Raw genomic sequence first — 27,769 nt, 5'->3', positions numbered from 1 at the left:
TCAATCTGAAAACTTGAACATGAATGTTTATAGAAGCTTTATTCATAATTGCCAAAACTTGAAAGCAACCAAGATGCCCTTTAATAGGTGAATGGATAAATAGACTGGTACATCCAGACAATGGAGTATTATTTGGCACTAAAAAGAAATGTGCTACCAAGCCATGAGAAGACATGAAGGAGACTTGAATACCTATTACTAGGCGAAAGTCGTCAATGTGAAAAGGTTACATATAGTATGATTCCAACTCTATGACGTTCTGGACAAGGCAAAGCTATAGAGACAATAAAAAGATCAGAAGTTGCCAGAGGTTGGGGAGGGAAGGGAAGGATTAACAGACCAGAGGATTTTTAAGCAATGAAAATACTGTGTGATACTATAATGGTATATACAGATCATTACGTATTTGTCCAAACTCATAAAATATAAAACATTAAAAATGAGCCCTAAGGTAATCTATAGACTTTAGATGATTATGATGTGTCAATGGTTTATAAATTGTAACTAACATATTACTCTTGGGAGGGGTGTGGATAGTAGGGGATGCAATGCACATGTGGTAGCAGAGAGTACGTGGGAAATCTCTACACCTTCCTCTCAATTTAGCTGTGAACCTAAAACTACTCTAAAAAAACTAAGTCTCTGATTAAAAAATAAGTCACACAAGATCAAATAAAAAAGACAACAACACATCATGCTATCTCAACATGTAAGAATTTTCAGCTTATTTTTTAGTCAACCTGTGGATATTAACTGTCCACAGGGCATTAAATTCTTAAATAGATATGTTTACTTTGAATCCCTTCTGTGCCTCATTTGTTTCAGTTACGATATGAAAGTATTTTCTTTTCCCTTCCCCAATTAATCAAGAGTTCTCTCTATATATATTACCAAGGAACAGTCATGCCTGATCAACAAAATCCTAAGCCTAAAAACTCTAAAACTATAAATCTAAATGAGCAAAAGGTCCCCATCCTGAAAAACCATCTAATTTGCCTACAATTCTAAATCCTAAACCCAACTCCTATTCATTACAAAAAAATGAACTGTCACTTCACAAAATGTAAAAGCGACTGTGGTATATTTCATAGTGGCTTACATTTATCAGTATCTCAGATCAGTAGTCCACACAACCAATATATTAAATCCAAAATCTTCCTTTTACCTCTAAGAACAGAAAGGCTATTACCTACCTTTCAGAAACCTCTTGTTTCAACTGAGGAACTTCACCAAGGGCTGAATCAATATCCATGAAACCAAGAAAGTCCCGTTTTATACTAAGAGAAGGCTTCTCCAAACACTTGCCTGACGTTTCATGACCCCTCAATAAGGGATCTGAATCAGTTAGCTGTATCTCTGACCCCTCACCTTCTGTAAGACGGACCCGCTGACCAGGAGAACTGGGAACACTATTCCCTTCCTGGTCAGAGCTGTTCTTTTGCTTTCCATCCCTCTGGGGCTTACTATTCAGCCCATCATCCCTGAAGCCTTTAGCAAATGGATTGTAATCGATTTTCAGCTGGGTAATCTGAATGTTCTGGTAAGCTGTTACTGCAAAGAATTCGGTCTGTGGAAAGGTAAAAGTGTGGACACCAGGGCCATTTAATTGTATCACTTCAGTAGCCTTTTCTGCAGGCACCAAATGAAGCCTCGGCAGGTACCGATGCATTGAGTGCAAGATGATATGCCCTTCTTGGTCCAGTGTATTGTTGGTAAGTTTGAGTTTATAGAAAGATACTGGTTGATGCATCCAATAATGACCTGTGGAAGGAGATTCTGGATGAATAAAAACCCTCCCCAACACATGGGGCTCAGCCTTCCCACTCGGTTCCCACCAGCGACCATTCCACTTATAACGATGGTTATCCACAGGAGATATATCCATGACAAGGATATACTTCATATTTGAATCTAAACCTGTTATCCAGTAACGACAGTATGGAAACATGCGTCTTCCCTGCTTGGTCAGAATCATCTCTGTGCTTCGATGATAAAATTCATTCCACATACTATTGTTATCCAGGGTGACAGTGATTCCTCCCACAGTACAATCAGCTGGAAGACAAATCTTCCCTTTAGATTTTCCTGGTGATGACACACTGCTAGCCAAAGCACAGGCATCCCGATTAGTAACCAAAATTCCTTGATCAGTTTTGCCATTTCCTGGCTGTTTTAGGATGACAAAAAAGGTAGGTGCTGCTCCTGCCACTGTTCCGCCATCCTGATTAGCCAATATAATCTGCTGTTTCTCCTCCATGATTCCAATGGGAAACTCAGTCGTAAGAGAACTGTAGTCACCACATAGTCACAGTAGCCCTCCCAGCCTGCAACAAAAAACAAACAAAACCCTTTTAATCAGGTGAATGCTTGTTTTGTTATAAATACAAGAATGATTATGTTACCCCAAAATATACTCCTCAACTCTTTGAAGACTTTGCTTCTACCTTTCTCTCATCGCTATAAGGATATTCACTCCAAAATATTTAATTAATTTTTTAAAATTCACTTGAGGGGCGCCTGGGTGGCTCAGTCAGTTAAGCAGCCGATTTTTGATTTCAGCTCAGGTCATGATCTCAGGGTTGTGAGATCGAGCCCCGAGTCAGATTGCTTGGGATTCTCTCTCTCCCTCTGCCCCTCCCCCTGCATTCTCTCTCATAGATAGATAGATAGATAGATAGATAGATAGATAGATAGATAGATAGATAGATATCTCATTTTAATCCAATTACAGTTGACCCTTGAACAACTCAGGGGTTATTACAACCATCGACCTCCCCTATCTGAACACGCAGGTGAAAATCCACATGTAATTTTTGACTCCTCAAACACTTAATTACTCATAGTGTACTGCTGATGCAAGCCTTACCATAATATCAACAGTTGATTAATATATTTTGTATGCTATAGGTATTACATACAGTGCTCCCACAGTAGAGAAAAACTAAGAAAAACCTAAATAAGAAAATATATTTGCTGTACTGTACTGTATCAAAAAATGGATTAAAAGATAGGAAAAGCAAACACCTATGAAAATGTACATAACATCAGAAGAAGAGAAATGCAAATTAAAAGCATCTTGACACTGTTTTTTACCCTATCACTCCAGCAAAAATCAAAATTTGGTTGAGGTGTTGGAAAGGTTTTAAGTCAACCAGCATTCTCTTCTAACAAGATGCTGAGACTATAAAACAACAGAATATCTATGATAGAGAACATGAAAGTATCAAAAGTACAAATGCAAATACCCTATAAAACATCAGTTCTTCTAAGACCTTATCTTAAATATGTACATGCACGCACAGACACACATCCATGATAAGTGATGCATACAAGATTCTTCCCTGTATTTCCCTGTATAATAGCAAAAGACTTTGGGGGTGTGGGAGAATCCATCAAGAAAGACTGGTTAAATGCTGCTACATCCATAGAATGGAATATTCTGCAGCTAAAATAGAGTATGGACTCATACTTTACAAGATATATTAAGGGCAAAATATTCCAAAGAGAGGTAGATTATGCTACACTTCTTTATAAAAACAAAAAACCAAAGAAAAGAATATATATGTATTTGCCTGACATATATAGACTATTTATAAATATAGGAAAAGAACTAGTAGTGTTGGCTGTATCAAGGGAAAACTGGGAGGATGGGAAAAACACGTTCTACATTTTTTATCTTGTGAATATACAACCTACTCAGGAAAAGGTTAAAATTGGTTAATTTTTTAAAGTTATAATGAAAAATCCCACATATATTATATGATTTCATTTATATGTAATGTCCAAAATAAGCAAATCTGTAGAGACAGAAAGTAGATTAGTGGTTGCGAGGGGAAGGAGAGAGGGATAACTAGGATAACTGCTAATGGGTATGGAGGGGGTTTCTTTTGGGGGTGACAGAAATGTTCAGGAACTAAAACCAGTGAAATGTACTCTTTAAAATGGTAATTTTTTTTAAAGATTTTATTTATTTATGTGACAGAGACAGCCAGCGAGAGAGGGAACACAGCAGGGGAGAGGGAGAGGAAGAAGCAGACTCCCAGTGGAGGAGCCCGATGCGGGACTCGATCCCGGAACGACGGGATCACGCCCTGAGCCAAAGGCAGACGCTTAATGACTGCGCTACCCAGGCACCCCTAAAATGGTAAATTTTTGTTATGTGACTTATATCTCAATAAAAAGTTATAAAGAAATCTCAGGTTGTTATATTTAACTGATGTGCTAAATTACCTAAATATTCTACAAGATATAAAGTTATCTCCAATTAGCTTCTACACAAAAAGGAAGATGCTACATCACTACTCCTGTTTAAATGGGTCAGTAATTTTGATTAATCAAATCCGTCTTTTATTGGTTCTCCTCATTTTAATTAAAAAGTCTAATTTTATCTTTCATCAGGGTTACTGACAAGCAGCAAAATCATATGATCTGAACTTTACCTCTTCTTAGAGAACTGACCACATGACCAAACAAAGCTCTAAAATTTAAAATATTCACAATTAGCCTGAGGATAATAGATATTTTAAAAGTCAAGACTTTAAAATAAGGTTGGCTACTGTTTCCTATTATGGCTAGACATAAAAATAGAAACCCACTTCCTTACACTAAAGCACTAATACCCAGGAAAGATTCAAAAAAAAAAAAATCTCTTCTCCAATTTGAAGCTTATTTTTAAGAGATAAAATTTAGGGTGATTCTTTCCAAAAGCTTCTTCAGGCTTAAGGCAATTAAGCTTATTTCCTAAAACTAACAAGTTTAGGCAATGCCTATCAGAGATTGATAAAGCAAAATTTAAACAGACTTACAAATCAAAATTAAGGGGCACCTGGGTGGCTCTGTTGGTTAAGCATCTGCCCTCCGCTCAGGTCATGATGTCAGGGTCCTGGGATCAAGCCCCACATCGAGCTCTCTGCTCAGCCGGGAGCCTGCTTCTCCCTCTCGTCTACCTGCCGCTCTCCTTGCTTGTGCTCTCTCTCTTGCGTGCTCTCTCTCTCTCTCAAATAAATAAAATATTTTTTAAAAAATCAAAATTAAGGTAACTGTAAAAATAGTAAAGCTTAGAGAGTTCACAAAAATACCTATACAATGGCATATATAACTCAATGCAAAATCCTGTACAAATTTCAAAGTTTTTCTCACAAACCACCAACTATTTTTGCAAGGAATTATGTAAAACATTCTTTTTAAGTACACTTAAATAGAACTAAGGTGGCAAACAACTACCTGAAAAAAATTTTAGATATTCCAAACCTATGAATAAAGGATTCAAAATTTCTTAAACATTATCTTCTATAATATTAAAATCTTATTTTTAGGGGCGCCTGGGTGGCACAGCGGTTATGCGTCTGCCTTCGGCTCAGGGTGTGATCCCGGCGTTGCGGGATCGAGCCCCACATCAGGCTCCTCCGCTATGAGCCTGCTTCTTCCTCTCCCACTCCCCCTGCTTGTGTTCCCTCTCTCGCTGGCTGTCTCTATCTCTGTCAAATAAATAAATAAAATCTTTAAAAAAAAAAAATCTTATTTTTCAGATTACAAGTGAAACCAGGACAAAGAAATTTTAACAAATGCTTTAAAAACCACTCTTAAGGGGAACCTGGGTGGCTCAGTCCATTAAGCATCTGACTCTTGATTTCAGCTCAGGTCAGAATCTGTTTGTGAGGGGCGCCTGGGTGGCACAGCGGTCAGGCGTCTGCCTTCGGCTCAGGGCGTGATCCCGGCGATCTCGGATCGAGCCCCACATCAGGCTCCTCCGCTATGAGCCTGCTTCTTCCTCTCCCACTCCCCCTGCTTGTGTTCCCTCTCTCGCTGGCTGTCTCTATCTCTGTCAAATAAATAAAATCTTTAAAAAAAAAAAAAAAGAATCTGTTTGTGAAACAGAGCCTGCCTAAGATTCTTCCTCTTCCTCTGCACACACCCCCCAAAATATAAAGTGCTCTTAAAAATCTATGAAATGTCAAAGATTAAACTGATAGAAATCCCATTCAGTGTTACAGAATGCACTGAGTAAATTTTATGCTAACTTCATACACACATTTCAAATTTTTCTTTTTGCCTGAACAAAAAAATTAAGTGCAGAAAAGTCAGCCTGCTGTATTTGAACTCTGCACAGATAATAGAAAAACAATGTAAAAATGTGTATGAAGACAGGAAAAAGAACTTTCAGACTTATGATTTGTGTAAGGTCTTTTTTTTAAAAACCCACCAAACTATTCCATGAGTTGATGAAAATGCATAAAACCAAAAACCTAATTTATGACCAAAACAATCTCTATTTCTTGAACTATATACTGCAACTAGTATAGAAACAAGAAATTGAGTTCTTATTCCATACCAATCTTCAAGCACAGGGTCTACTATAAGCATGCCTACACTTCTGGGATCTATATAGGATCTTAAAATAACAGGATATTCAACTATTCAGCTACTTCAGACACACAAATAATACTCGAAAGTCTAAGGCTTTAACCAATTACAAAAATCAAATGTACTTTAGGAAGGGTTAGGTTACTCATGAAGAAATAAATCTATTCCCAGCAAGATTCTAAAAATACCTTAAGTTTGGCTCTCTAAAAGCTTTAAGAAGACCACAGTTTTGGTACACTTACAGCTCAACATTTTAAAAATCTCAGTTCAGCTTTTGAGTATCAAGTATTTACCTATGTAACTGCAATAATGAGCCAAGGAAGTAAGTTTAGGTAGTGGATCTGACATTCCAAAAAAGTCCCATCAGAACACACACACACACACACACACACACAGGCTTTGAGAGAGAATGCTGTTTTCAGATAAATAATGTGGCAAGTGCCATAAACTGTTACAATTTCAGAGTCCTTATTCTAAATGTCTTTTCACCAATGACCTCTTTGGGAAATGTTTAACTACTAAAGCCATGACCCTCACACAACTTACAAAATACACCAGTTAGTTTACTAGGTAGTTACCTAATACAATGATTCATGTACTGCTCCCTGCCCCTCCACTTCCCCCTCCAAAAAGGCGCCCAATCAAAATAACATTACTTTAAAAACACAAAATATTCAAATGCTGGTCAACCTATTCTGAATGCTTTCAAAGTTGCTAAAAATAACCATAACCTTTCAGACAATAAATGCATTACTGTATGGTAGGCACCAAGATGTTAGTTTGTTCCCTAACATAATCATTCACTACAAAAAATAAAAATAAACACTCACTACAAAAATACGGTTTAAGTTAAATTAAGTTTCTGAAACACAAATTGTAAGAGAACGGGTTCATTCTAATATCGTTATTTACCAATATACAATGGGCCCAGAAATCCAAAGAATCTCAAAAACAGAATTTGGGGAGCGCCTGGGTGGCTCTGTCGTTAAGCGTCTGCCTTCGGCTCAGGTCATGATCCCGGGGTTCTGGGATCAAGCCCCCAGTCTGGGCTCCCTGCTCCGGGGAGCCTGCTCCTCCCTCTCCCTCTGCCCCTCCCCCTGCTTGTGCGCCAATTCTCTGTCAATTAAATAAATTAATTAAAAATCTTTGGAAAAAAACAGAATTCGGATATAATCAGAAAACATGACAGCAAAACGGTGGCAGAAACAGTAAAACAGCCAACCATCGATTCTTAATCATGTTGATTTTAATAATTAAGTGATAGTTGCGACCTATTAGTAAGCACTTACTTTGGATCGAACAAAGTATTTTATAATCACATTTTATAATCACCACAATCCTGTAAAGTAAATCGCAAAATACTACCTGAAATACATTAGGTTTTAAGGCACAAAACTGCATTTGCCTAAGACATTACGCCCCATCGCTTCTCTTCCCAGATACCACTAATTAATACTGACACCAGGAGCATTTTTTATTCCTAGGAATGGTCCATTAACTACAACTTGGGATAAGCAAGCTCTCAGGTCCCAGCAGTTGCATAAAAGCAGAATTTGAAGAACTAATTTTTATGGCAGAAACGGACAGTAATCAAACAGCCACTCTACCCTAGAACAAGTATGGCAAAGTACCCAGGGCACTGAATTTCCTCAAGTCCTAAGCATGTGTTTTTTGTTAGATGAACTCAACCCGCTCTACCACACAACCGCTGGAAACATAATCATTCGGAAGCAAGAAGCACGAGCACTGATCCCATACCCTTGTAAGTGAAAAGGCCTCCCGCTAGTTCCAGCTGGAGCCCTGGAAGAGCAGTCGCCGTCGACTATCAAGGCCCCAAAATCACCGCTTTTTAAATGCAGAGGCTAGCTGGCCGACAACCACGTGAAAAAATGCCGCAAGGAAAGCTCTTCCGGAGAAGAGGAGTCCCGACAGATCACGTGCCGCCGGCCGGAACCTGCCGAATGCTCGGCGGGATCCAGTCGCATTCTGTTACCGTGGAGACTACAGAACCAGCCACCCTGCCCTCTCGGGCCAGCCCCCTTCCCAGCAGTCGTCACGCCGCCTCCAGGCACTTTCCCTGCAGCCTAGCCGCGGCGTCGCGCCCTAAAAGAAGAGGGACAGCAGGCAGTGTTTGCCAGGGATTACGCGGCAGAAGCCTGAGAACCTTCACAACACCCACCGGGGCCGCGCGGGTGGGCTCGAGAGTTCCCTTGATCCACGTGTTTGCTCCGGCGACGCGAACCCTGAGAGTGGTCTTCTCTCCGAGAAAGCTGTACTTTGGTCACTCACGTTGTTCTGCCATCAGTCACCCCTCCTTTAAGACCTCCTTCACCCATCCCGGCTCGCACCCTCCCCAGGAGGAGGCACCCCCAGGGTTCCAAAACCAAAGCAAAAATCTTCACAGCAAGACATTACCATTTTCCACTCTCAGCCCAGTCTGAAACGATCTCTAACTTCTCCACACTCTTCGCACATAGATCCCTCAACTTTGGTTACTGGTGCTCGAATAGATTTAGTTATATCCCAGACCGACCTACCACTGAGAGCAGAGACCTACTTGACAATTTCACAGACGCGGGAAACCTCCCAGAGAACTAGCCAAAGGCTGGCCACAGAGGGAAAAAGAAAATAACACCTGCTCTTCCCACCTGTTTTCCCCGCCCTCATTTCTGCACTTACTAGCCACCGGTCCTTTGTTTACCAAGTTCCCACTCCTGTACGGCTCACTTCCTCGCCCTCCTTCTTTATTAAACTCACGCGCGGTCCTGCCTCAAACAACTTGCCCGGAAATTACATGGTAAAAGGACGTTTACACAGGTGTCAAAACGCTACACACAGCTCCTTAAAAAGCGACGTCAGCACCGTTTCCCTCAGTTTTGGAACCCCGAGCCCTGAGCTCTAAAATGCAAAGCGTACAAGCACAGCTCTCGACCTAAGGCCCCGCGCGGCGCTGAAAGTCATCACGCGGATCGTACCATGCGGTGCGGCACCCCACGCACGCGAGGGCAGGGCCGCGCCAAGGGCGCTTCTCACCCCGCCCGCCTCGTGGCTTCTCTCTCTGGCGTCGATGTTCCCAGTCAGATCGCTGCGCGACGCGGAAGTGAGGCCGGGGACGCGCGCGAGGTGACATGCGCAGCCTCGCTCAGGGGGCCACAGGCGCGCGCCAAAGGCAGCCCCGCGCAAGGCCCGGCCTGGCCCGGGCGTGCGAAGATCGCACAGCGGAACGCTTCTCACGCTGTTCAAATCCGCAAGCGCTTCAAACTCTCAAAAAACTCCAATCGGGCCAGTACTAAAGCGACGCCCTCCACCCAGGCCCGAGAGTTACCGTGCGGGGCGTGGTCGGCCTCACCCGGAGTCCTTCACATCCCGCTGGGGGCGGGTTATTCTGTTCGGTTCGCAGACCGTGTGTCCGCTCCAGCTGAAGAGCCTGCGCGCGCACCGGACGTCCACGTCACCGCGCACGCGCTCCTACCCGCTCAGAGCCCGCCGCGCAAGCGCAAAAGGAGGCGCGAGCAGCACCTCCCTCGCCCCTCCCCCAACACCAGGAGGCCAAACGGCCCCGGAGCAGCGACAAGACCCTTGGGACCCGCCCCTGGAGCTCAAGCCGCTGCTTTTCCGGGTCCAAGAAACTGATAAAAGCCTAATGAAGCTTCCAGAATCAAGAACGGCGAGAGCGGAAGAAGGCACCCCAATTCCCTCAGCCTCGCACACGAAGGCTTCGTGAAAACTGTGAAACCTTTGCCCGCGGGCTTTCTCAACTGTGCCCTCCACCGTTTCCCTCGGGCTCCTTAGCGGCCCCGCCCCTGCCGCACCCAGTCCCACCCACATCTGGCTCCACAGCCTCGGGGGCTTCACAAGCTCGTCAAATGAATCCGCGATCTTCCTCCCTACGGTGCTGTGGGTTTTGATAGCGCCAGACCGTCGGAAAACCTTGAAGAAAAAACTCTGAGGAACGGGTGGTCGAGTGTGCAAAATCCACGATCGAAGAACACCAGGAATGTAGGAAGGAGACCGAAAACTCCACTACAAAGTAGGAAGGGAAGAAGAGCTGCCACTAACTTGCCTGACAAAAGATGAAAGATGTCCTAATAAAACAGTAAACCATGGAAACAAGAATTTTTTGCACGACAGTATTATCTAAGCCTTAATGCCTTGATCCTCTTTTCAGTTGTTGTTTGTTCAAGATATTTAAGCTATGAAGTGCAAAGACAAAACTGCTGAATATCTATTATCAGTCAGTCGCTGAACAAGTTCATGAACAGTATTTCTCCCAACCAAACATCGAAAATTATTTCTCCTTCCCTACTGCTTACCAGCTGCTCCTTCTTCTGAGCTGCTAACACTCAAGCAGTAAAAAGAGTTGTTTAAAGTGAGAAACAGGCAAAATAGAGCAGAAATTGTGGTCCATGTCTCCAAACTGTATTCTTTCACTCTTAGAAGAATTAGCAAGTACTGAGAAGTACTAATTGTTAGGTGACCTAATACAAAACACTATGAAGAAGGAGAATGAGGGGGTTGAAAGAAAGGAGCCAAGAGGAAGAGGCTTATCCAACATGATTGATCAGAGCTGGACCAGAAGCATATTAGGAAGAAGGGTTTTGTGTCCCTTTGTTCTGCTCTTTCTCTGCCACACCACGGGAAGAAACGGTGCTGGAATTAGTATGGACTAGAAAATGTGTAGGCTAAAGATTACAGACTTCTGAAGTTGCTCTGAAACCCCCATGCAGGCACTGTCAACAAGAGCATCACAAGTGCAACAAATGAATAATACCCAAAATCCTAGGCAAAACTGAAAAACACCAGTTTCTTTAACATCTTCCTCCTTTCCCTCACCCCAAAAACCTCTTTTCCTGCCTTGTCAAAATCTCCCACCGCTTCCAAGAATGCTTTCCTCTCAAGGGTCTACGCTTTCCTCATACAAAATTAAAGGAAGAAATGTGTTGACCTAGCATTAAAGCATCTGATTCTAAGATGTAAATGACTGATGAGTGGTTAACAACCATACGTAGTGCTAGTTGCATCCCAAACGACACAAGTTAACAGAAAATCTCTCATTGGAGAATCTCAGAGGACACCTTGGAGGACAGAGAGAGTAGAGGTTTTCTTTTGCTACTCTTCCCCTACACCAAGCAAACATGAAATGCCAGATCTTTTAGAACCACCAGGGGCGCCTGGGTGGCACAGTGGGTTAAGTGTGGGCCTCTTGATTTCCACTCAAGTCATGATCTCAGGGTGGTGAGATTAAGCCCCACATCTGGCTCTGTGCTCAACGCAGAGTCTGCTTGAGATTCTCTCTCTCCCTGCCTTTGCCCCTCCCCCAGCTGGCACATGCTCATTCTCTCTCTAAAATATTTTAAAAATAAAAGGCATCCTATATAACCCATGTTTTTAAAATGCCAAGCTAACTGCTAAAGTTGACACTCCTGCATTTCACCTTGCTATTAGAATTCTCTCATTTCAGGGCGCCTCGGTGGCTCAGTCCGTTAGGCATCCAACTCCTGGTTTCAGCTCAGGTCGTGATCTCAGGGTTGTGGGATGAAGCCCGAGTAGAGCTCTGCGTTCAGCATGGAGTCTGCTGGAGATTATCTCCCTCTCCCTCTGCTCCTCCCCCTGCTCATGCACGCACACACGCGCTCTCTCTCTCTAATCTTAAAGAAAGAAAAATTCTCTCATTTCAGTTATCAGAGCTAACCCCTGCTCATCAGCCTAACACAAAAATCTTTCCCTTGGTTTCCCTTGTTTGAGCTTTCAAAGATAATTTACTAAATTTAAGGGAGGTGGGACAGAGAATGCATGGAATATAAACACAATTTTGGTTCAAGATTCCTCTATAAACACAGAGGATCTATTTCACTTACATGCACATTTTTCCTATTAAAATATTTGAATGCCTTGTATGTACTGAGGATAGGACAAACGGCACTTCTTGCACTGTTCAGATGTCTACACTAGAACTCTGAAAGTTGGCACAACTTAACAGAATCCACCAACAAAACAAACTATATTCCTTATACAATCCACTCAGATCCCACCTACTCAGTTCTAGTAACTACTAGTGACATATCTCTCTCAAGTGACTAAAATCTTTGGTCTTCATCATCTTAAATCTTTAGACAAAGCCATCACCACACACACACCCCAAAACCCAAGGAGTTATGGTCTTATTTACAGTATTCTTAAATCAACACAAGAAAAACCATTCTTAGAATAAGAGCTACATACAGACGAAGTCACAAAAAAGGCTTTTTACAAAAAAACAAAAAAAAACTCCTTCACTAGCAATAAACTTGTTTGCTAGGCAGCAGGAAAAAAAGAGAGAATCATACTAGCTTATACACAACCCCATTCTTGCCTACCACTTAGTACTGCAACTAAAACCAACTCCTATCTAGGGGCAAAGTATAACTAGCTCCAATATGTGAAACCTGAACTAAGGGAATAAATGTGGCAAGAAGTCCTACCTTCAAATAGCTAACAATCCACTTAATGAAGAGCTCTAGAAGTCTCTCAAACAGCATAGTAATGTCATTAAAAGCATGTTTCAGAAAATGTTGAGAGAGGTAAAGATGGAAAAAGAGAACTGAAATGTGACAGAATATTATCAGTGTTCATTAAGAAATATCATTCCCTCTTGCTGCCTCGTATCTCAAGCCAACGTAATCATTCTTTACCCTTTGCTAAGATCTTCCCACATGCCTCAAACCTAACTGCTATTCACCCACCCCTCTCATGGGTAAGTTTACGTCACTTTCTCAGGAAACTTTTCTTAACCCCCAAGGATCAGCTGAGGTCTCCTTGTAATATGCTCTCATAGTACCCTGTATTTCTTTATAGCACCTACCACAAATCTATTTTTTTCAAGATTTTATTTATTTGAGAAAGAGAATACAAGTTGGGGGGGTGGGCAGAGAGAGAGAAAGAAGCAGGCTCCCCACTGAGCAGGAAGCCTGATGTGGGGCTGGATCCCAGGACCCCAGGAACATGACCTGAGCCAAAGGCAGCTGCTTAACTGACTGACCCACTCAGGCACCCCCACAACTCTATTTTTAAAACTATGCATTAATTAATGTCTTGCCCACTAGGCTGTTAGCCCTACTCTATTCCAGTGCCTACCACATTGCCTGGAACAAAGCAAACACATACTATCTGTTGAATAAATAAATATGAAACCATAGGTACTAGTTTTCCAGGCAAGTCCAAATTCCAAATACTGATTTACTGTCCAACAGATTGGGATTTGGAAAACACGATCATTATACATTTAATCACACTCCCGTTATATATGCAAACAAGCATTCTGCTTTGACCAATGTTTTCCAAAGAGGTACAGTTTTAATTAGAAAAAACTAGTACCACTGACTCTCATCACAAATTATTTCTCCTTAGAGAAATGGATAAATATTATTGACAGATACTTGAAGAGATAAGAATATTTTCCTAGGAAAGTCTAATTACTTATTGACTGCTTTTTGCCTCAATCACTTTTGACTGAATATTACTTAGAAAATCAACAAGGGCAAACAAGATTCTTTGCGTTGTAAGAAATATTATGATTCTATAATTTACCATCTGGTAATAAAAGCAACAAGTTGTAATGAAGACTGCCATCTGCATATACTCATCTACAAGAAAAAAATCAGTAAATACCTTCAGAATTAAAGGATACCTTAGTAACAGTTTTTCTGTTTGTCTTACTAAGACCTCAAAGAAAAATGTCAGAAATCAGTAACATAAATGAAGTTTAAAAAGCTAGTTTCAGATGAATTACAAAATAAAAAAGGTCTAAAAGAAATATAAACAATGAAAGTTGTCAATATACTACTGAGCCCTTAAAAGAAACATCTTATCTGGAAAAGCATAAAAGGAAAAACAGGAAGAAATTTACCTAACTAAGCCTAGAGCTGCACAGAGATTTAAAACACACATGAGAAGGTTTAAAAACAGAAAGTAGAACTACCAGCCAAAGAAGAGGACTGGGAGACAGCAAGTAACCTTCAAGGGTAGAATCAGGCAAAAATCAAGAAGCCTATGACAGAAAAATACACTGAGAAGTTGTCCACAAATGCATATGAAAGAAGTCATGCTTACTTTGCACGAAGGACCACAATGCTTGATGAAAATAAGTGACAGTCAACACAGTAGTTCCTAAACTACTGGACATTACAGATCAGTAAAATTTAGTTGACCATCATAAGGTGACCAAATTTTTGTATTATAAAGTATATCACCTACTATTGCCATTCTTTCTTAAAACGATGGATATTTTAGGGACTCCTGGGTGGCTCAGTCAGTTAAGCATCCAACTCTTAATTTCTGCTCAGGTCATAATCTCAGGGTCCTGAGATCAAGCCCCATGTCAGGCCCCCCCACTCAGCAGACAGTCTGCTTGTCTCTCTCTCCCTCTGCTCCCCCACCCCACTCGCTTGCACTCTCTCTCTCTCTCAACTAAATAAATAAATCTTTTAAAAATAATAGTAATAATGTATATTTTAAAACCAAAAATCTAGGGAGAACACATAATGAGTAATAGTCTTTTATTTTGAATACATTTAGATAGATGAAAAATTTACTGCATTGTCCTTATTTCATAATATAGTATTGAAAACTTAGCAGCAGCGGGGCACCTGGGTGGCTCAGTCGTTAATCATCTGCCTTTGGCTGAGGTCATGATCCCAAGATCCTGGGATAGAGCCCTGTTGAGCTCCCTTCTCAGTGGGGAGCCTGCTTCTCCCTCTCCCTTGGCCGCACCCCTGCTTGTGCACGTTCTCTGTGTCAAATAAATAAAATCTTGAAAGAAAAGAAAGAAAAAGAAAAGAAAAGAAAAGAAAAGAAAAGAAAAGAAAAGAAAAGAAAGAAAAGAAAAGAAAGAAAAAGAGAAAGAAAGAAAGAAAGAAAGAAAGAAAGAAAGAAAGAAAGAAAGAAAGAAAGAAGAAATTGCAGCAGGTATTTAGAAATAATGACTAGCCATATATATAGCAAGGCTCCCTGAATAGCTAAGATTTGATTTCTGAGAAAAAATAACATACAGAAGGCATAGGACAGGGGCACCTGGGTGGCTCAGTCCATTGGGCCTCTGCCTTCAGCTCATGTCATGATCCCGGAGTCCTGGGATTGGGCCCCGCATGGGGCTCTTTGCTTGGCGGGGGGGCCTGCTTCTCCCTCTGCCTCTGCCATTACTCCCTGCTTGTACTCTCTCTCTCTCTCTCTAATAAATGAATGTTTAAAAAAAAAAAAAAGGCATAGGACAGGGTATAAGTCACCTTGCCAAGAAATCAAGAGTCAGCCTCTCCTCATCAATAACAATACAGAAGAAAAGGATGTTAGCCAGGAGATACCCCAAACCAGACTACAGGAGATACCCCAATCCAGTCTAAAGAACAGCCACATTATTAGCAAGCTACTCTGAGTGTGTCCTGGGGTGAGAGGGGGAAGGCAAGTATCTGAAAACACTAGCGTTTTCACTGTAGTAAAATCTTAGAACCTTGACAAGGCTAGGTGAGAACAATGTAGTGAAACCAAGAACCAAGGTCAGACTGAGTGAATCTCCCAACTAATCACTGCATACTTAAAAACTGTGGGACACATGGTAGCTCATTGTGGCAAACGAATAGGCAAGTAAAGCTACACTTAGATTAAGCTGGGCTTCAGGCGTATCAGACATAAGGGAAAAATGGGGAGGAGGGCAGCACTGTTTTATCTGAAAATCAACCTATGAGATTTAAAATAGAACTTAAAAAGAAACACCATAAAAAGATTTTAAAACCTTTACCTTAAGGGACGCCTGGGTGGCTCAGTCAGTTAAGTGGCTGCCTTCAGCTCAGGTCATGATCCCAGGGTTCCGGGATCCAGTCCCACATCAGGCTCTTTGCTCAGCAAGGAGCCTGCTTCTCCCTCTGACTGCTCTGCCTACAGCTCCCCTTGCTTCTGTGTGTGCGCACACGCTCTCTCTCTCTGACAAACAAACAAACAAATAAATAAAATCTTTACCCTGACTAAAAATGTTAGCCACAATCTAACCACTGGAGGGCAGGGAACACCTGTTAAAGGAGAGGAGAAAGCTGTACTGAAATAGAGAATATAAAGATTACTCAAGCAACTTGAATGCAGTGCATTATCCAAATTACCTATATAAAGAGCATAAATTGTAGAGATTATACAGGGACAGTATTTTTCATCCCAAGACTAGTTCCACCCGACATTCTCCAGGTTATCTAAACACAAATAAAATAAATAAGGATACAATCAGTACAATAAGTATTTAAGCACCAACTAGGCACTGAACCAGGGTTAAAGGAATGGAAAAAATTAAGTCTCTTTATGAAGCTCAAGTTCTAGATAAAAAGACCGGATGATCACACTGTAATACTGTTGGTGGCAGTATGGATAAAGCCTTCTAGGAACACTGTGGAACACATACAACCTAGGTAATCTAGGAAGGTTACAAAAGAAGAGTAAACTTTTGAGCTGGGTCATGAAGAAGAAATCAAATTAACAGAGAGAAAAGGAGGCGTTGCAGGTAGCATCTACATAGTCAGTAAACAAAGAACTATAATAAATTATCCAGAATTTGGAGATAGGGCTGCCTTTATAGAACAACGAAGTACAAGTCAAAGCAACAAGACAGACCAGTACCATACAGAAGTAACCTACCCTGTGAAATGGAATTGGACACTCAGGAAATATTTATCCAATCTACAACTCCATGATTCTCATGATATATATACAGTCACTCATTTATTTTTTATTCAAGTATAATTAACACACTATATTAATGCTATATCAGTTTCAGGCATACAATATAATGATTCAACAATTCTATACATTCCTCATTGCTCATCAAGATATACTCTTAAACTCCTTTATGTATTTCACCCATCCCCTCTTCTGGCAATCACCAGTTTGTTCTCTGTATTAAGAGCCCATTTTTTGTCTCTTTTTTCTGTTTGCTTGTTTGTTTTGTTTCTTAAATTCCAGATATGAGTGAAATCGTACAGTATTTGTCTTTCTCTGACTGCTTATTTCACTCAGCATTACACCCTCTAGGTCCATCCATGTTATTGTAAATTACAAGATTTCATTCTTTTTTATACCTGAGTAATATGCCATGGTGTGTCTGTGTGTATATGTGTGTGTGTCTGTATACACACATATACACCACATCTTCTTTATCCATTCATCTACTGATGGACACCTGATCTCTAGTCTGTACTGTCAAGTATTTACCAGGGAAAAGAAAAGGAAGCTAAAGAAGCACAACAGAAGGAGGAACTGTCACTGAAGTATCAAGTAAGGCTTAGTGCTAAATAAAGGATGTCTAGAAGTTGACAACGCAAAGAAGGCATTCGAAACAGAGCAATTTGTACAGTCACTATATAAAAGAAGAGAATACTCATTAATTCCTCAAGTCAAACATTTATTGAGCATTCGCCAAGTACAGATCTTGGAACACAAAGACAAGACATTCCCACTCTCAAGAGCTTGTGATCAATTATCAGACAACCAATTATCACATAACCAGTAATCAATAAAGAAGCAATAACTAAAGAATCCTATTAGTAAGGATTGGTTCTCTGACCAGGGTATAATGGAAGCACAAGCAAAGGGCAGCTAAATCAGACTAAGGAAGTCCGAAAAGAATTTCCAGAGAAAATGAAGAATGAGTAGAAATTACTAAGTATCAAAGAGCAGAGGCAGGATGGGTACAGAAGAAAAGCATTTCAAAGAGAAAGCAACCTATGTAAAGACAAAAGAGCTAGAGAGGGAACACATTCAGGGAGCACAATTACTGTAATATAGCTACAATTAAAAATACCCATGATCTGCAGAGGAACAAAGCTATAGGACTAGAAAAGGCAAAGGGAGCCATATTACACAATACACCTAGCAATCAAGAGTTGGGAATTCATCTTGTAGAAAAAGAAGAGCCGTCCAAAGAATTATAAGAAGATATATGACATACTCAAACTCACGTGTTTAAGAAAATTACCTGTGGCCACTGCTTAAGATAGTGTGGACCATGATGAAACTGGAAACCAATCAGACTTCCCTCTGTATGCACATAGTTGCTCATATCAGAAACCTCGCCATTCTTGATACCTATCTCTTCTTCATCTGGCCCCTGCATCTTGTCAATCACCAAGTGTTCTTGTTGATTCTACATCCTTGACCTTCATGACCACGATATGCTGTCAAAACACCACATACCTGCCCTTACTAGAATTTACCACAGGTCTAATTTTTTATTTATTCGTATAATTCTTTCATTGTCTTATCTCTCTCCTTCATCCCATCAACACTACCAACTAGACTATAAATTAGGAATTGTAACCTTTTTAAATTCTACATTGTACCCTCAGCACCTATTATAGTATCTGGCACTTAGAAGCACTCAATTTAAAACATTTTAAATCCAAATGTTTCAGGGCACCTGGGTGGCTCAGTCAGTTAAGCATCTGCCTTCGGCTCAGGTCATGAGCTCAGGGTCCTGGCCTGAGTGGGGCTCCTTTCTCAGCAGGGAGTCTGCTTCCCACTCTCCCTCTTCCCCTCCCTCACCCCCAACCCCCAACTTGTGCTCTCTCTCAAATAAATAAAAGCTTTAAAAAATAAAAAAAGACCACAGACCTCTACGGAGTCCACAGAGGGGTTCTGGGTGGGGGGCATGAACACCCCAAAAGGGTATGCAAAATTTGGTTTACCTATGTACTTCTCTGGGGAGAAGGATATAGCTTTAATCAGATTCTTAAAGGGATATGTAATCCCCCAAGTATTTAGGAACCACTGATCTGAATGGAAACATCTAATAGGCAATTGGTGATTAAGGTGTGAACTTTAGCTATATAGAAAGTTTCGGGAAGTAACTGAAGCCAGGGATTTGAACAAGTCTGTCCAAAAATGTATAGAGAGTGAAGATCTCAGACAGTTAAGGTCAGAACCCTGAGAAAATAGACATTTACAGGACAAGCAGTAAAAGAAGAATCTAGGAAGGAGGAAGAGAAGATATCACAGAGGTAAGAGAAATATAGATGAACACAGATAGCATCACAGAAACTAAGGATGAAAGAATATCTCAAAGAACAAGGAATCAGTCAACAGGGCCTAATGACCAAGGAGTGGAAGGATGAAGAACAAAAAAATATGTCCAAGGAACTACACACAGTTTTGTAAGTTTAAAATACAAAGTAGAATAGTGCAGAGTGAGAGAACGGACTTTCAGTTATGGAATGAGTAAGTCACCAGAATAAGGTACAGCAAAGGGTATATATTCAATGGTATTATAATAGCATCCTATGGCTACAGCTGGTAGCTACACTTGTGGTGAGCATAACATAATGTATAAATTTGTCCAATCACTATGTTGTACACCTGAAACTAATGTAACATTGCATGTCACCTATACTTCAATAAAAAATAAATAAATAGCCCACGAACAAAGTAGACTAGTGCAACAAGACATCCAGATGACCAGGAAGTAAATGGATATCAGGGTTCGTGGTCTGGAGAGACTCATATTGAAGATACGGACTGGGAAATCATCGATGTATCTGGAAGAATTAAAAGAATGAAGAATGTATTTGGAAGAATTAAAAGAAATGAAGCTGGGACGCCTGGCAGGCTCAGTTGGTTGAACAGCTGCCTACAGCTCAGGTCATGATCCCAGGGTCCTGGGATTGAGCCCCGCATAGCAGGGAGCTTGCTTCCTCCCCCCATCTCTACCCCTCCCCCTGCTTGTGCTCTCTCTCTCTAAAATAAATAAATAAAATTTTTTAAAAAATAATAAATGAAATTGTTCAAGGAGTTCATCTGGTGGTGGGGCTCTATCTGGAATCCATGAATGATCTTGAGGGGGATGACCTATGAAACTCCCAAAATCGTGAGAATTTTGTGTAATATATACATGGTAGCAACTTTCTAGAGAGAGTCCATTAAGTTTTATAAGATTTTCAAAGGGGTGTATGACTCCTCAAAAAAGTTAAGAACCACTAGAGCTGAAAGAGAAAAGAGGAGGAGCTAGAGAGAAAGTAACTCTGGAGAACATCAACACATTAAAAAAAAACCCTGAAGCTCATCAAATGAGATTAACAAATCTAAAGATCTGAAAGTATACATGAAGAGAGGCAGCGTGCATGGAAATCAGAAAATAAAAATAAAATTGGTACTATATACACTGTGTAAGTATTTCTCAAACTTTTTGTGATTCAGAATGAAAAACACATTGTGACCAATGTACACACACAGATTATGAAAATAATTTTCCAGTGACCTGGAATGATCACAATATAACATTTACTTGCTAAAATGTTCATCACTAAGAACAGGGGAGAAAAGACTGGAGTTTATAAAGAGTTAGGTTATTCAAGGTCCTGGGCTTTTGTTTCTGCTTTTTAGTTGTTCTGCAATGTCTCTGATATTTAGACATTTACCTTTAACTTAATTTTTTCAGTAAATATATATATATATATATATATATATATGTGTGTGTGTGTGTGTGTGTGTGTGTATATATATATATAAAAGTTTATATATATATATACATATATATATATAAACTTTTTTTTTTTTTTAAGATTTTTTATTTATTTATGTGACAGAGAGACAGCCAGCGAGAGAGGGAACACAAGCACGGGGAGTGGGAGAGGAAGAAGCAGGCTCCCAGCCGAGGAGCCCGATGTGGGACTCGATCCCGGAACGCCGGGATCACACCCTGAGCCGAAGGCAGACGCTTAACGACTGCGCTACCCAGGCGCCCCTATATATATAAACTTTTTAAATTGTTTTTTCTTTCAAGAGCCAAAACTAAAATGTCCCCTGGCTTCCCTACCTCACTAGTTTCCCTACCCTTGATCTATACCACCTCTCACTACTAAAGGAAGAGGAAAAGAGATGGGAGCATAGGCAGATAAGATTCAGGAAGAACAGAAGAAACACCAAGGGCCCAAAGACGAATGGTTCTTCTCTGAGTAGGATCTCTAAAGTGCAGTCCCTAAAATTGCACAATTTAAGTAATTAAAAGCTTGAAAAAGAAAGCTAACAGCAGATACACCAAAGCAGTTACGTGAAGTGGTAAAGAGCAAAGATTCTAGAGTCCCAATAAACCCCAACTCGACCACTCCTGATTGTGTGACTTGGGCAAATTACTCAATTTCTTTGTGCCTCAGTTTCACCATCTTAATTTTTTTTAATTTTGAGAGAGAGTGCACATGAGCTGGGGGAGGAGCAGAGAGAGAGGGACAAACGGTGCTGAGCGTGGAGCCCTACACAGGGCTCAGTACCACAACCCTGAGATCATGACGGGAGCCAAAATCAAGAGTCCAATGCTTAACCGAGTCACCTAGACACCTCTATTTTTTTAAAGATTTTAAGTAATCTCTACACCCAATTTGGGGCATGAACCTGCAACCCCGAGATCAAGAGTCCCATGTTCTTCCATGAAGCCAGCCAGGTGCCCCAGTTTCATCATCTTTAAAATGGAAATAATCAAGGTGCCTGGGTGGCTCAGTCAGTTAAGCATCCAACTCTTTTTTTTTTTTTTAAAGATTTTATTTATTTATTTGACAGAGATAGAGACAGCCAGCGAGAGAGGGAACACAAGCAGGGGGAGCAGGAGAGGAAGAAGCAGGCTCATAGCTGAAGAGCCTGATGTGGGGCTCGATCCCATAACGCCGGGATCATGCCCAGAGCCGAAGGCAGGCGCTTAACCGCTGTGCCACCCGGGCGCCCCTAAGCATCCAACTCTTGATCTCATCTCAGGTCTTCATCTTAGGATGAGAAGTTCAAGCCCCTTAAAAACGAATAAATACATAAAAATCACTTTCATTTACACAGCTAACTTCATCAAAACATAAACTCATGGGGCTCCTGCATGGGTCAGGCAGTTAAGCGGCCAACTCCTGATTTCGGCTCAGGTCATGATCTCAGGGTCCTGGGATCTGGCCCCACATCAGGCTCCGAGCTCAGTGGGACGTGTGCTTGAGGATTCTCTCTCCCCCTCTCCCTCTGCCCCTTCCCCTGCTGGTGCACATGGGTACGCTCCCTCTCTCTCTAAAATAAATAAATCTTTTAAAAAACATAAACTTACATTTGTATTGATTTTTAGCTTTCTAAGGTGTTAACCTAATGCACCTATGGCGATTAAGCTATAATAGCTTCTCTGTCAGAAATCCATTTTGGGGGGCACTGGGTGGCTCAGTCAGTTAAGTGTCTGCCTTCAGCTCAGGTAATGATCTCAGGGTCCTGGGATCGAAGCCGAGTGGGGCTCCCTGCTCAGTGCGGAGTTTGCTTCTCCCTCTTCCTCTGCTCCTCCCCCCTGTTCATGCTCACGTGTGCTCTCTAATAAATAAGTCTTCTTTAAAAATCCATTTTTAAAAATTAAAGAATTAACAATCACCACCACAGACATAACACACAATAAGAAGAAACAAATGATTACGTGGTTTTCACTCAATCCTAATAAAGGATTTTGGACCATACCTATAGTAAAAGTACACCTGGCTTTCCTGAATCCTCTCTGAGGATCAACTCCATCTACTTAAAAATTTCATACCACTCTGTCAAAGTTTCTACAACTTCATAATTTGTTAAGACTTGTGGAAACAGGGGCGCCTGGGTGACTCAGTCAGTTAAGTGTCTGCCTTTGGCTCCGGTCAGGATACTGGAGTCCCCGGATAGAGCCCCGCATCAGGCTCCCTGCTCGGCAGGGAGTCTGCTTCTCCCTCTCCCTCCACCACTCCCAGATTTGTGTTCTCTCACTCTCGCTGTCAAATAAATCAATAAATCGTTAAAAAAAAAAAAAAAGACGTGGAAACAAAAAGTTACAAAAGTAAAAACTTTGTTATTTCCTATCCTATGCAAAATCAGCCAAAATTAAAATTACAAATCAAAAATAAAAGTACATTTCATTTTTTTAACTTATTCTAGATTTACTAGTAGGTCAAAATTCTTAAACACATTTTTCTTCTGGGTAAAGAAAACTCATATTCATGTAATATTTTCACATAAAAAAACTAAGATTAGAAACTAAGAAGTCGGGGCGCCTGGGTGGCACAGCGGTTAAGCGTCTGCCTTCGGCTCAGGGCGTGATCCCGGCGTTATGGGATCGAGCCCCAAATCAGGCTCCTCCGCTATGAGCCTGCTTCTTCCTCTCCCACTCCCCCTGCTTGTGTTCCCTCTCTCGCTGGCTGTCTCTATCTCTGTCAAATAAATAAATAAAATATTAAAAAAAAAAAAGAAAGAAAGAAACTAAGAAGTCTAAGAGCTCTTCAGGCAGTGCACAAAAAAACACAAAATTGTACAAGTCTTTTTTTAAATTAGTAAAAACCAAACTACATAAACTCTCAATAGTTCTTTTTTTCCTTCTTTCTCTTCTCCTAAGATGATATTAATCCTGACACAAACCAGTCCAAATAGTATGATTTAAGGGTTGTCAAAATGTCAAGAATGATTTATTTCTCTCACAGACCTACCTCCATCAGCATGATTTTCCTCCCATCAGACTTACTCTTTTGGATTAAGGGAGAAGTTGGCAAACCATTACACCCCACAGAGGACAACTAGGGCTTGTTTTTTGTTCAGTCTATGAGCTAAGAGTGGTTTTCAGATTTCTAAATGGTTGGGTAAAAATCAAAAGAGGAATGTTCTATAATAATAATTTCATAAAGTTATATATAATCCAATTTTAAGTGTCCATAAATAAAGCTTTACTAAAACACTTCTACATTTATTTATGTATTGTCTATGACTGCTTTTACAATGGCAGACTTCAGTATTTATGAGACCATATATGGCATTCTAATGGTTTTACGCTGCTTCTCAGAACACTACAAATAACAGTGATGCAGTTATATAACTTGACAGCTTTTCGAACACTATCCTTACTCCCATATGTTTTATTTTTTATTACCAGAGCATACCCTTCAAGTCAAAACAAGAAAAGAAGATAAAAAGTGGGCTTCAAATATACTTTCAAATAAAGTATAATTTTACTATCAAAGTAAATAACAAAGCATTATGTTTATTATGCAATGACACTACAGCTGTGCTGAGAATACAATATACATCAACATTGGCAGACTAAACACTCATCACAATATTTCCAATTCACGGGAAAACACAGTCAGAAAAATTAGAAAATTTAAACAGTACATCTCGTCACAGCTGAATTTCTTCACAAAAATAAAAATGAGTATGCAATCAAAGTAAGCTTCAGAGTGACTCATTTGTTAGCCAGACAAGGAAAGCATTTTATCAACAATGAGTTAATTAAATCATGTTTGTAGAAGCCAAAGAAATGCATCTAGAAAAATAAAATTCATTTAAGATTATAAGCCTTTTGGTAAGGACAATAGCTCAAAAAGAGAGTATTTTGTTTATCAATTAAGAAAAAAGGCGCCTGGAGGGCTCAGTCAGTAGAGCATACAAATCTTGATCTCAGGGTCACGAGTTCAAGCCCCACATTGGGTGTAGAGATTACTTTTAAATCAATCAATCAATCAATCAATCAATCCCACAATATCAAGGCAAATTATTTCAAGTGTTTCCTTGAATTGATAGGGGTTATCAATACTTCTCAGTTATTATTATTTATTTGAGAAGTTAATACAAGTTTGAACTAAGTAATTAGCCTAAATAAATAATCTGCATGGAACAATAACAGGCAAGATTTTCAAAGATTCTGGGAAAACACTAATTCAGTGCAATCTGAAGTGGAATCCGCTACGATGTGTTAAACTGATAGTGGTAAAAATACATATGGGCAGAAAAAAGTTTTAATTGGACAAATTTATAAAGTTCATGAAAATGTAGGGTGTTTAAATAAGCCTGTGGTTATTCATTGCAAAAATTCGTCAGAAAACAGTCTGCAAAAAACATATGACTATCATGTGTTACTCAACTAGTAGTGTCAATAGTTATCTCCGAAAAAAAAAAGTTAACTTTGCTCTCATGGACTTAAGTACCCTTGATTCCATCAATTTTTGTCAGAAATAGAAGATATATATCCTGATTTGCCCTACCACTAAGAAGTTGGCAGGCTTCACAGTGGTAAAGGTTTATTGCAATTTTTTCTAGCTGAAATTTTTCTGAATGAGAAGAACCGCCCTCAACCACTATTATTGAACACTAAAATAGCTTTGGAAATTAACTTTTCCTACAGATGGGATAATGTTTCTCAATGAAATCAACCTAAAATCAAAAGGCAAAAGTGATTATGTGCAAAACTTATACTGCAACAAAGTCCTTTAAATGAAAATTAACATGGTTTGAATCACAATGTCAAGCTACATACACATTATGTTGTCACCTCACAACTGCTAGAATGATTATCATCAAAAGACAAAAGATAACAAATGCTGCCAAGAATGTGCATTAAGAGTGCATTAAGAGTGGGACAATAGGGGCGCCTGGGTGGCACAGTGGTTAAGCGTCTGCCTTCGGCTCAGGGTGTGATCACGGCGTTATGGGATCGAGCCCCACATCAGGCTCCTCTGCTGGAAGCCTGCTTCTTCCTCTCCCACTCCCCCTGCTTGTGTTCCCTCTCTCGCTGGCTGTCTCTATCTCTGTCAAATAAATAAAAATAAAATCTTAAAAAAAAAAAAAAAAAGTGGGACAATAAATGGGCATAGCCACTATGGAAAACACTATGGAGGTTCCTCAACAAACCAAAAACAGTACTACATATGATTCAGCAATTCCACTTCTAGAAATATACCTGAAGGAACTGAAATCACTGTATGGATGAGATATCTGCACTCCCATGTTCACTGCAACATTATTTACAATAGCCACGACATGGAAGCAACCTAAGTGTTCATCAACAAATGAATAAAGAAAATGTGATATATATTTGTGTACACACACACACAAATACACACATGTAATGGAATACTATTCAGCCATAAAATAGGAAGAAATCCTGCCACTTGAGGGTATTATGCTAAATGAATAAGTTAGAAAGGAAAATACTGTATGGTCTTACTTACATGTAGAATCATAAAACACACACACACACGAAAACCCCACAAAAAAAACAAAAAATACCTCATCGAAAAAGAGACCAGATTTGACATTACCAAGGGCAAGAGAGTTGCAGGGGTAGTGGAACTGGGTGAAAGTGGTCAAAAGGTACAAACTTCAAGTTATAAGATAAATGAGTGCTGGGGGGATGTAATATACAAGATGACTGTAGTTAACACTGCTATATGGTATATTTGAAAGTTGCTCAGAGACTCAATCCTAAAAGTTCTTATCACAAGTAAAAAAAAAAGACAAGATTTCTTCCTCGCATTTTGCTTTTTTCATATGGATACAAGGTGGTGAATGTTAACTTACCATTGTAATCACTTCATAATATACGTTAAGTCTCTATGCTCTACAATAATAGTGTTTTATGTCCGTTATATCTCAATAGTGCTTTACGTCAATTATATCTCAATAAACTGAAATGGGAAAAACGGGTAAAAAGATGCCCGTTCCTTTACAAACTCGTAACAGATCAATGTTCCAAGTTCAAACTATAGTTTCAGCAGTGCTTTTTCAGACCTTAGTACAAATGAAAGTGTATTTCCCTATTTCAAAATCTATTTACCTATGCCTGTGCAGCTGAAGTTTTCCACCTAGCCTTAAATTAAAGTGATTAATCTGCAATTCATATCAAAAAGGCAAACACCAAGGAGAAAAATCTAGCAATTCTCTAAATGCCTTCCAAGCAATGGACATGCTCAATTAGAAACATGCTTGTGAACTGATAGCAGTATTTGGCAGTAACTTTCTGTGTAAAAGACATTTTCAAAGATGAAATACAAGAGTGCCTGGGTGGCTCAGTTGGTTAAGAATCCAACTACAAATTTTGGCTCAGGTCATGATCTCAGGATTGTTGAGATCAACCCCAGCAACTGGCTCCACAGCATGAAGCAGGGTTAAGATTCTCTCTCCCTCTTAAAAAAAAAAAAAAAAACACAAAACTTCAAACAGATCAACAATAACAGATGAACATTTCCAAACAGTTTTGATGCTAAGGAACATTTATTCTGAACATCAAATAAAATGTTATCCTCCCCAAAAAGAAATCCATTTTTCTCATCAGTAGGTATGTATTACCCCCCCCAAAAAAAAGGGAAAGAAAAAGAAAAAGAAAAAGAAAGAGAGACTCTGTTATTACATTTTGAATTTCGTTAATAAAAAAAATTTGTGGAAATTTGTTTTTCTCTTTACAGAAGTACCTATATAATACCCTATTTTGCCTCACAAAGCCTAAAATATTTACTACCTGGTCCTCCACAGAAAAGGTTTGCTAACCCTTGGGTTAGAGCATTATCTCTGATAGCTATACAGCCTTAGACATCAATTAACTTCTCTAAGTCTTTGATTCCACATTTATAAAATAAGACAGATTGGGGCGCCTGGGTGGCACAGC

General features: G+C 40.0%; 1 protein-coding gene across 14 annotated transcripts in view; it reads right to left on the bottom strand.

The window, feature by feature from the left end:
• The window catches only part of MGA (MAX dimerization protein MGA), a 167,517-nt gene that overhangs the window by 92,231 nt on the left and 47,517 nt on the right, over positions 1 to 27,769 (bottom strand). For 8 of the 14 annotated variants that reach the window (XM_045771165.2, XM_045771222.2, XM_045771249.2 and 5 more), the window contains exons 1-2: positions 9,689 to 9,818; positions 1,194 to 2,324 (exon numbers count right to left, since the gene is read on the bottom strand). In XM_045771165.2, coding sequence (XP_045627121.2) covers positions 1,194 to 2,257 — 1,064 coding nt within the window. In that variant the 5' untranslated portion in view covers positions 2,258 to 2,324; positions 9,689 to 9,818. The other 6 variants (XM_045771185.2, XM_045771176.2, XM_045771201.2 and 3 more) reach the window with 4 other exon arrangements.

The sequence above is a fragment of the Ursus americanus genome, chromosome 36, assembly GCF_024610735.1.
Source record: "Ursus americanus isolate L20-20 chromosome 36, mUrsAme1.1.p, whole genome shotgun sequence".
Taxonomy (NCBI): Eukaryota; Metazoa; Chordata; class Mammalia; order Carnivora; family Ursidae; genus Ursus; species Ursus americanus.
The sequence above is the reverse complement of the archived record's forward strand: the minus strand, read 5'-3'. Positions and strand labels throughout refer to the sequence as shown.